Source organism: Macaca mulatta, chromosome 1 (genome assembly GCF_049350105.2).
Source record: "Macaca mulatta isolate MMU2019108-1 chromosome 1, T2T-MMU8v2.0, whole genome shotgun sequence".
In the NCBI taxonomy this organism is placed as follows: Eukaryota; Metazoa; Chordata; class Mammalia; order Primates; family Cercopithecidae; genus Macaca; species Macaca mulatta.
This window is the reverse complement of record NC_133406.1, coordinates 107,360,197-107,371,286: the sequence shown is the minus strand read 5'-3', so window position 1 is coordinate 107,371,286 and position 11,090 is coordinate 107,360,197. Positions and strand designations below refer to the sequence as shown.

The following is an 11,090-nucleotide window of genomic DNA, read 5'->3' as shown; positions in this document are numbered from 1 at the left end:
ATTCATAAGCTTGGTCATTTTCTGTAGTCTCATACTTCTTTAAGGCTTTGTCCTTCTTTTTACTCATTTTACTTTATTTTTGTCTGACTGGATTAATTCAAAAGACCTGTCTTCAGATTCAGAGAGTCTCTATTCTGCATGGTATAATCTATTGTTGAAGGTTTCAACTGTATTTTTTAACCCCTTCAAAGAATATTTCATTTCCAGAAAAAAAATTAAGATATCTCCTTAGTAAATTTCTATATTATATCCTGAATTGGTTTTTGGATTTCTTTGTATTCATTTTTAGACTTATCTGGTATTTCACTGAGCTTCTTTAAAATCAGTATTTTGAATTTTTTCTGACTTTTGAAATATTTTCTTTTGGTTAGGATTCATTGCTAGAAAATTACTGTTCCTTTGGTGCATCATAAACCCTTGTTTTTTAATACTTCCAGAATAATTATGCTGATTTCTTTGCATCTGGGCAAACAGTCACTTCTTAATTTTGAATTTACTTTCATTAATGCAGGCAGGACCTTCTTTCTTGAGGGTGTCACTATGATTTATGTTGGGTAGGGTCATTTGTGCCTCTGGGTGCATTCAGTAGTAAAGACTCTATTTTTTTTTTTTTTTTTTTTTTGGTTATAAATAGCTGTAGTGTGCCAGCTTTCTCAAATGCTGGTTGTCATAGTGGTGCACCAGGTGTGTGAGCAGGCTCACTGCCCCCTGACAAGCTAAGGTGGCATGGACAATGGTGTTAGTAGAAGTTAGGAAAAGTTTGTCTCCTTCCCAAGTGCTGCACTCTTGTATCAGCATATTTTGTACTGGGTTGTGCCAGTCAACTTCCTAGCAAGTAGGTGACATTTTCAGGTAAAAGCCAGCTGAGGCAGTATCTGTAGGGTTTATGCTTGATCTGTGTTAACAGCTGGAGAAGTGCTCCAGTGTTTTATGTGGTGAGTTGGGCTCTGGAGCACTCAAGAGCTTCAGTCCCACCCTCCCTCTAGGAGGGGATGGTGGAGCCAGGTAGGGGAAGCCTACACTCAGGCTCTCCAATGGCAAGTGCAAGCACCAGCCCTGACATGGTGGTGGGGGAGTCCTCAGGCCCCTGGAGGAAGTTGCTGAGGTCTCTTTATGGTAATCCCAGTACAACAACCTCAACAGGTAAAAACAGGATCAGTTTCTCCTTCACATCTCTGGGCATTCAGGATGTTCAATTAGGTTAGACATTGCTATTTGCTTCTAGGCTGCAATTATGTTAGCAAATTTTGTATTGGACTGTGTGGGTTCACCTCCTGGCCATTAAGTGGTGCTTGCAGGTGAGAGCCAGCTATGGTGGTAGCAGTAAGTTTATGCCTGATCTTTGTTAACCAGGAGAAATGCTCAGGTGCTCCAGGTGATGGGTTGGGCCGTGGAGCTCTCAGTGGTTCTAATCTCATGCTCTGCCTCTGAGGCAGGGGTGAGTAGACAAGCTGGGGAGGGCTGGGATGGTGAAACCTGCACTTGGGCCCTCAATAGTGAGCATATGTGCTGGCCCTGACAGGAGTCAGAAAGCAGTTCTTAGGCCCATGGAGCAATACTTCAAGGAGGAGCGAAGCAACCATTACCATGCCATAGAGTTGGCATGGGTAAGGCTGGGCGCAGTGGCTCAAGCCTGTAATCCCAACACTTTGGGAGGCCGAGATGGGCGGATCACGAGGTCAGGAGATCGAGACCATCCTGGCTAACAAAGTGAAACCCCGTCTCTACTAAAAAATACAAAAAACTAGCCGGGCGAGGTGGCGGGCGCCTAGTCCCAGCTACTCGGGAGGCTGAGCCAGGAGAATGGCATGAACCCAGGAGGCGGAGCTTGCAGTGAGCTGAGATCCGGCCACTGCACTCCAGACTGGGCGACAAAGCAAGACTCCATCTCAAAAAACAAACAAAAAAAAGAGTTGGCATGGGTAGAGAGGCAACTCGTGCACCATGGCCGAGCAGGCAGTAGTGGAACCCACCTTGCTTTAATGCTTTCAACCTGGCAAGGGTCTTTGCCACAGCTTGCAGCTGGCAGCAAGCTAAGACAACCAGCCAGGTCACAGGTAGTTTGTCTTCAGATGGCAAAACTGCTGCAGGCCAAAAACTTACTGCCTGTGTCAAAACCATGGCTCCCAGGCCAAATCTCTTCAGGTCCAGTCTTGCAAAGTCAGGGTTATCAACTCCCATGCCTGTGGCTAAAGCCCATATCACATTCACCTCTTTTCTAGCCGTGAGAGGACTTCTCCCCTACTCAAGGCCAGATCACAAATTTCCCTACCAAAATTCTCCAAACCAATAACTGCCTCCTGTGCTGGCTGGCAGTTTCCTGGGCACTCCTAGTTGGTTTTGTTTTGTTTTGTTTTATTTGACAAAATTTGGCAGTGTAAATTTATACACAGTATTTTGCTATTTCTAAGTGGGTGAGATGTGCTAACAAGCTTCTATACTTCCATCTTGGAAAAAATTATGTTATTTTAGCCTGGTGACTTTCAAGACTTTTTTCATTTCTGGTTTTAAATATTTGACTCTGCTTACATATATTTGATGTTGTTCTATTTACCCTACCTGGAATTCACTCAGATTCTTGGATCTGTATCTTATATTTTTTAATAATATGAACATTTTAACCAATGTTTTTTCAAATATTTTTGTGACACATACTATTCTCTCTTTCTGAGACTTCAAGTACATGTACATTAAATGTCTTGTATTGTAGCACAAGTCATTGAGACCCTGTTCATTGTTATTCATTTTTTCTCTGTTCTTCAGATTCAATAATTTTATTAATCATTCTTCAAGTTCATTGACCCTTTTTTCTGCCAGCACCAATCTATTGTTAAACAGGAAATTTTTATTTCATATATTTTAATTTTCAGTTCTAGATTTCTTGACTGAGATTCTATATATGTTTACTTATTATAAGAATATTTTTCTGTAAGTTCTTGAGCCTATACACACTAGCTACTTTAAAGTCCTTGACTATTGAATGGAGTCATCTTAGGGTTGATGTGTTGACTCATTTTCTCTTGATAGGGGTCACAATATTCCGTTTTTTCCAATGTTGAGCATTTTGTAATTACATGCTGAAAATTGTGGATGATAAATTATAGAGATTCTGGTTATTAACCTGGGGGCACTTGCTATCTCTGAGTAGGCTTAAAGTCAGGAAGTTTTACTAGAATAAAGTTCTTGAACTTGTCAAACTCATTCACCTTGACCTGCTACGAATACATGCAAGGATGAAATTCACCAATTGAGTTAGGAATTCTTTTCTCTGGGTCTTCACAGTGCTCTGTGTATGGCATTAGTCACACTGCACTGAAATGGGTTGCAAGTAGATTGTTAGCTGCTCAATGCAAGACTCAGATCTTATTTAACTCTACATTCCTGGCACCTAACCCAGCGTCTGACACTCAGAGTGAACAGGCATTTCATATTTGTTGAAGTAACAAACTAAATAATTAAAAGAATCAGAAACTATGCAATTCTAACTCAAACTTCACAAAATACTGGAGTATGTGAGTCTTTTAATTCAGAAGCAAAGATGATACAAGCTCAGTTCCAACTGACAATATCGCTGAACCACAACACAAGATACAGTTAAGTGCCCATGGTAAACGTTATTAGAAAATATATTCATGATCACCAACATATTTTATTTGCAGAGTCAGGGAAGGAATTAGAACATTTTAGAAAAAGTTCATCAATTATGAGTGAAATGAAGTTTTAGGATCTCAAAAATAAAGTTTATTCATTGTACCTTATTCTCTGATGAGAATTAATACTCTGTGTGTGTGTTTGAATGAATGAAGTAATAAAAATGGACAACGTAATACAAAACATGGAATTCAGAATTACTAGATTTGTAGTTAAGGCTCACTTTCATTTTAGTGCTACTGCTAGTTCTAACAAAGAATATGACCTTGGAAAAGTAATTTAAACTACCATTTGCAATGGATATATCTGAAAACTAGGGGACTAATACCTTACAGGAGTGCTATAAGAATCAAATGGGATGATGAATACAAAAGACCCTTGTAAACTCTGAAGAGCTATATAAACATTAAAGACGGTTATTAAATGAAAGAATGCAAATAAAGCATTTTATTACAATGCCCATTACATCCAAAATTTTTAAATGTTTGCACCCTCCCACAAAAATATACATATGCATGCATGTATACATATACACACACACCACACACACTCACACTTGTGTTCACACCTTAGCAGCACAACAAAACTACCTTAGGTTCTTGTACCCTTTAAACATGTCTTTTTAAAAGTTAAGCTCTGTGTGACACGTACTACCTGCTTATCTTTGGCTTAAGTTTATCTCTCCTGACCACTTCCCTCCTTTCTCTTCTCCCAGAAACATTTGCACCCATCAATAAAATGTATTATTCTACTCATTGTTGGGAGTGCTGCAGCCATTTTCTCATCTAATCCATTATAGGTTACAATTGATGAATGTAAAAGGATATCAGGCAAAACTAGTTTTTCTCTAAAGAAGTTACAAAGTCAACACTGTAAAAATCATTTTCAGAAGCTATAAGATCCATAATAGTCTTTTCATAATTTTTCTAAAGGTAAATGTTTAAAAGTCTTAACTCTTGATTTTATATGTCAGGTTATCAAGTAATTATTTTAAATATTGTCAAATTAATGGTCCTGCTTATAGCTAAAATATATTAATCCAGTGTACAATTTTAAGTGGCTAACTAATGTAAATATATGATAAATAGCAATCCTGCAATGAAGGAAAATAATTTCAAGTATGCAGTCAAGATTGTCACCTGTACTCTGTTATTTTCTCTGTTACTTGATTTTAGGTAAAAAGAGTCTATCAGACAAACAGAAAGAATATGACAAGATGTATCTATCAAAAAATACACCTGAGGAAATTATTGAACAAGACTTTATACTCAATAGATGTTCACACATTCATTCATGCAAAGGTATATTAAGCACTTACTTTTTGCCAGACTAGTATTCAACAGGGCAGTAGGCATACAGGTGAATAGAATAAAACACCTGCCCAACTAACACTTCTGGCTTTTTCAGGTTTCTGTGTCTCTGTCAGACGCTTCTCTTTCCCTTATCATCTTCCCTCATCCTTTGCAGACACCAGTTGACCAAACGCCACAAAAAGTTAATTAAATATCACTTCTCTATGAATGTTTTCTGACCTTCTAAATAGATTCCTTTTCTGAACAACACCCCTGACCCCAAACGACAATCCTGTGCATGTGCCTTTAGCAAGTTTTTGTACTTCTTGTTATTTTGTCTAACTTCCCACTGGACTGTGAATAACAAGAAACTGAATCTTTACATTAGTCCTTATTGTAACCGCAGAGATAGTTAATTGCTTGACACATAGTGCTTGAAAAAGGTACATTGATTTAATAAATATGTGATATTATGACTATTTTTCTGGTGAATAAAAGAGCTTAACAAAAAACATATTAAAATAAAAGTATTTGAAATGTACAAAAGAAGAAAAATAAAGGAGTATGGATAGAGTGAGACATTGGGGAATAATCATGACAACAAAAATAATCGAGATAGTGAAAATAACCGCCACATTAATTATCAATATAAGCATTTTCATAGACAATAGGAAGCAGCAACAAAATGACTCACTCTTCCTAATTCATCCTCCAGGAGGGATCTGTGACCACATAGACTTACACACTCTTATCCTATTGCACTTTGCCTGTAGACGCTTCTTTCTCTAGTGAGTCTAAATCCTTGCAAAGTATGTAAAACAACTAACACTAGTGGGGTATTCACTCATCCACAAAGTGTTGGAGAGCAGGAATGGTATTGAAACACTTAGGGAATACAGGAGGGAATACAGGAAGGGATGGAAGAAGACCGAAAAACTTTCAATAAGACCACACTTGGCCTCTGATATTCCCCCATAATCCATTATTCCTCAACCTCCAAGCTGAGAACCACCCATACCTTCCATATTCTCTAACTAGTGTAAGAACAGCAATGCCTATATAGGCAAAACTGGACCAGGTCAAAGGATCCTTATTTAAGAGGGTGTAAGGATATTGTGGAAGTCAATAGTCTCTGAAGGAAGAAAGCTGGATCTAGTCTCATATTTCTGTTTGGATTTGAGGGAAGAAATTCTTATGCCAGAGTTAATTCTCTAAGAATACGATGAAAAAGTCACATTAACACTTATATTAGAAATGTAGTGAATAGTTTCAAACAAGTTTAAAAATCTTCTGACACCTGCCCAGGCACCCCTAGAAAACTATGAACCTCAGGTTGAGACAGACACCTTTTGAGACGGCTATCAGGCTGGTCAGTAGGGAGACCCTGCTATCAGCTATGATGTTATCCAACTGGGACAGCCAGATGAAGGGGACACTGTGCAGAGACCCTTCACCTCCAGTTTGTGACCTCCTCACAAAGGGATCTGTAGAAGACAGAGAAGATCACAGGTCACCTAGAAGACACTTAACCCTATTTCTGTGGTTAGGAACAGAAAAATAAAACTGGACTGTAAGAGAGAGGAATCAAGTAACAGAGAAAATAACAGCGTACAGGTGACAATCCTGAGTGCATACTTGAAATTATTTTCCTTCATTGCAGAATTGCCTTAATCCTGATAGTAAGAGATAGGAGAGTAAGAGATAAGAGATAAAATGACTTGAGAATGGAACAACAATAGATGTCATGAGTGTGTGAAAACAGATGTTTCCATACCTACGTCTCTTAGAAAGTATCTTCCAGGTCTGTCTCAGAGTAGAGATAAACTCTGGTGGGAAGATTCATAAAACAAAATATTCCCACAATGTTTCCCATTGAGTGTATACAATAATGTAGCATAGTTATGCTTATTTTGCAAATAAATATCTGGAAAAATATGAAGTTTGCACAGTTTTCTGAGAGAATGGAAGTTAATGGCATTTACCTTGGACCCTAGAATTAGTACAACCAATATCTAAGACAACAACTTCAATGTCAGTAAAACTACTACATATAAACTAAAAATCTAAAAAACTACCATAAGTTGAAAAGAGACAAGTCTTTATGAAAAGTGCATCTGGATAAAAATGTAGCTTCAGAGAAAAGCCACCAGTTTGTGTCCTTTCTGCTTATCCCCTAGGGAACAGCAGAGGTTTCTGCCTTGATTGCACAGAAGGAAGGAATGCACATATAAATGAACACTATTTGAGGAGCGAATACAGCTGGATAATAAAAGAAGAGACTTTTTTTCAAAGCTGTTCATTTTTCAATCAGCAAGATTAAGATATAATTACAAAATGACTGTCACATGGAATATTATTTGACTCCTGAGAATGAAAGCTTTATTTTTTATGTAAGCAGAGAGAAATAAAGGTTGGTGTCTCTGCAACTTATTTTCCTAACACCCCTGCCACCTATGTTCCCACTGCCTCTACTCCACATCCCCTAACCGGACAAGCTCAAAGATTTGACTCTCAGAGAGTTCAGGTAAAATGGGAGCCAAAAAGCTTTCAAAGCTGAAATATTCAAGCACAGAGACAAGTAGTCTTAATCCAGCTTGGAGTGAGTCTTGTGTCTGGTAACCAAATTCACCAGAGCAGAAATCCTGCTTTCTGTCATCCCTAGAACACTAAATAGAAAAGCATTTCTATTCTCTGACAGTATTCTCAACAAATATTATATTTGATGAACTTGTGTATTGTGGCATGTTTGTGAGTAGACACACTACACTGGGCTAACGGTCTCTTGATTTAATAATCCAATGTGTTAAGAAATATTTCTGCCCACAACTCTGCATAGAGCATCCTTGACCTCCTTGTTTCTCAAACTGTAAACAACAGGGTTCAGCAGGGGAGCAATGATGGTGTGGGTCACTGACAGAAGGAGGTCTTGTTCTGTAGAGTTTTCTGACTTGGGCTTGAGGTAGGTAGTGGAGGAACAGCCACGGTGGACAATGACCACAGTGAGGTGGGAGGCACAGGTGGCAAAGGTCTTCTTCCAGCCCTCAGTTGAGGCAATTTTAAGGATGAAAGAGATGATGAGGACATAGGAGGTAAATATCAGGCCTCTGGGCACAAAAATCACAAATTAACTTACACCGTAATTTATTATCTCATCGATAGTGATATCAATGCAAGAAAGTTTCATGACTGGGTAAATGTCACAAAAGAAGTGGTCTACCACTGTGCCACAGAAGGGCAAACTGAACATGGCTGTCACATGGAGAACTGCCATAGACCAATGCCAAAGGACCCACATACCAGCTGGGCACATAGGCCCTTGCTGATGATGACAGTGTACCTCAGGGGCCTGCAGACAGCCACATAGCAGTCATAGCCCATTGCAGTAAGCAGGAAGCAATTATTAATGGCCAAGATAACAAAAAAGAACATTTGGGTTGTGCAGCCTGCCAAGGAGATACGCTGGTTATGAAAAATGAGGCTGCAAAGCAATCATGGCACAATAACCAGTGTGTACACCATCTCTGAACTAGCCAGCATGCTTAGGAAGAAACACATGGGAGTGTGAAGATGATGGTCAATGCAGACAATAGTCACAATGATGATGTTACCAGCCAGAGTTAAAATGCAGACAGTTAGGAAAACCCCAGAGATGGTTATCTGATGCTTTCCCAAACTAGAGAATCCCAAGAAGATGAATTCTGTCACTTCTGTGAAGTTCTTTCTCTGCATTCTGCTATGTCAGTGTCTGAAAGCAATAAATGGAGTCAACAAGGAGTAAATTCTCAATAGCAATTGGACTTTAAAACAAAGAACAATGATAACTGTACTGAGACTGAATCCAATTTCCTTCTTTTTGATTATAATGCTCATGCAGAGTCCTTGCACATGAAGAGAGAAGCCTACTTGTACCTCTTTGGGGCTGTATACATATGAGCATTGTCACTGTAGAGCAAACTACTTTCTGTGCATGGAAAGGGCTCCTGCCTGCATGCTCACCTCACAGACATTATAGTGATGTTAGGAAGGGAAAAGGACAGCAAGGAGAAAGCCATGCTTTATATTTCAACCAATAATAATATCCACTCTTTAGACCCTCTTAACAAGGAGGACTCTGATGAAGTGCATGTCAAGAAAACCATAAAGATGAAAGTTTTGTGGAAAAAAAAGATATAGCAGTTTGAAATATTTGAAGACGGAAAACTTTGGGATGTGGTCACTGGATTTCGTAACAGGGTCACCAATGAGCTTTTACACAGCATTTCAGTTGAATTATGAATATAGAAACTTGATTTTGGAGAGGTAATGTGGTCCAAACATGTTATTGTACTCTCAAAACAGAACACCTACAACACAGATTCTGCCATTATCTCTCCGCTAAAATTGATCGCTGCAGTCCCCAAGGAAATCTTTTTTTTTTTTTTTTGTAGATTCTAGTAGGCCTTTTGAGTGAAGTCAGGAAGAGAGAGCTGTGACAGAAAACATTGTGTAGTTGCGACTGTCATTATGAAGGATTGGGACAGCTTGAGGTGTAGAAGAGACTCCGGAGTTGAGAGAGGAATCTGCAGCTATCTGTAGCCCAACTGGCTTAAGTATTTTTTAAAATATGGTGAACAGACAATTTTGAGAAGCAGAGACACTAGTCCCTTTTGTCAAAAAGCAAGTGCATATAAACTGTATGGAGAGCATACATCTGATCCTGTGGTTCTCTTCAGTGACTGTTCTCCCTTTATTTTCAGAAGCATTAAAACAGGCTTTCTTTCTCACTCTCCATAATTCCCTGCAAGTTGGCTTTCGCATGTTTGTGCCCATGAGATTGTTTGCTCAAATGTCACCAAAGAACTCTCCATTGCTAAGGCCACTGGACTTTGCTTTATCTCCTTTTTCTCATCTTTCTCTGTTTTAACACTTCAAACTCCTACCTCATGGAAACATTCTGACTTTGGTTTCCATGAAACTACACTGTTTTTCTCTCTTCCCAGCACTCATTTTGCTACCTTCCATGAATCTGCTCATTTTCCCTCTACCATAATTATGTATGCTCTTCTCTGGTCAATCCTTGACCCTTGTGTGTGCAATTTCTATGATTGTTCTCAAATCTCTATTTTCATCACCAATCTTTTTCCCAAGTCTCCAACTTACCTCACTCTTGGCTTCTCTATTAGTGTTTCTTGCAATCATAATAAATTTTATATTTTTGAAAGTGAACTAAACATTAACCTTTCTTATACTCATAAAAAGCTCTGCATTTCCATTCTTCAGTCTTCTTTAATGACCTTGCCATTTTACCTGTCCATTAATGGGTCAACATTTTGGAGCCATATCTATTTTGACATCACATTCAATGGGCTTTTTCTTTAAAGTTATGTCTCCTGTCTGTACAATTTCTGAATTCACAATGATCAATTTAAGACTAGTGTACCAAATCTTCTAGCCAGAATAATAAAACATTTTCCCATTATAAAATTTATATGAATATGCAGAAGACCAAGAATGCTAAGACAATTTTAGGAAAGAAGTACAAAGTTAAAGAGCTTACACTACTTCATTTGAAGGCTATGGTAATCAAGATAGTATGGTATTGATGCAAGTGCAGGCAATAGGAAAAAACGGAGAGTCCAAAAGTAGACCCACATATATCTAGCCATTGATTTTTGATACAGTGCAAAGGTATCTCAGTGACAGTATTTTCAACAGATGTTGCTAGAAAAAATGAATGTCTATATGGGAAAAATGAACCTCAAACCTTATCTCATATCACACACACACACACAAATTAAGGATGAATCACAGATATTTATATAAAAGATAAAGCTATACAAATTCCAGACAAAAATAAGAAATAAAATCTTCAATACCTTGAAATGAGCAAAGATTTCCTGGATATAAAACAAAAAGCATAACCCACAAAACAACAAAATCACAAATTGCACTTTATCAAAATCAAAAGCTTCTAATCTTCAAAGACATCGTTAGAAAAATTAAAAGGCTTGGACAGGTGCAGTGGCTCATACCTGTAATCCAAGCACTTTGGGAGGCTGAGACAAGCTAATCACTTGAGGCCATGAGTTAGACACCAGCCTGGCCAACATGGTAAAACCTCATCTCTACTAAAAATACAAAAATTAGCCGGTCTGGTGGCACACACCT

General features: G+C 38.4%; 1 protein-coding gene across 1 annotated transcript; it reads right to left on the bottom strand.

Moving 5' to 3' along the window:
• Positions 1 to 7,746: 7,746 nt before the first annotated feature.
• Positions 7,747 to 10,795, bottom strand: OR10J5 (olfactory receptor family 10 subfamily J member 5). The gene is given in 2 exon segments (XM_077941464.1): positions 7,747 to 8,216; positions 8,219 to 10,795. Coding segments are annotated over 2 exon segments (924 nt in total). The 5' UTR covers positions 8,673 to 10,795.
• Positions 10,796 to 11,090: the final 295 nt, after the last annotated feature.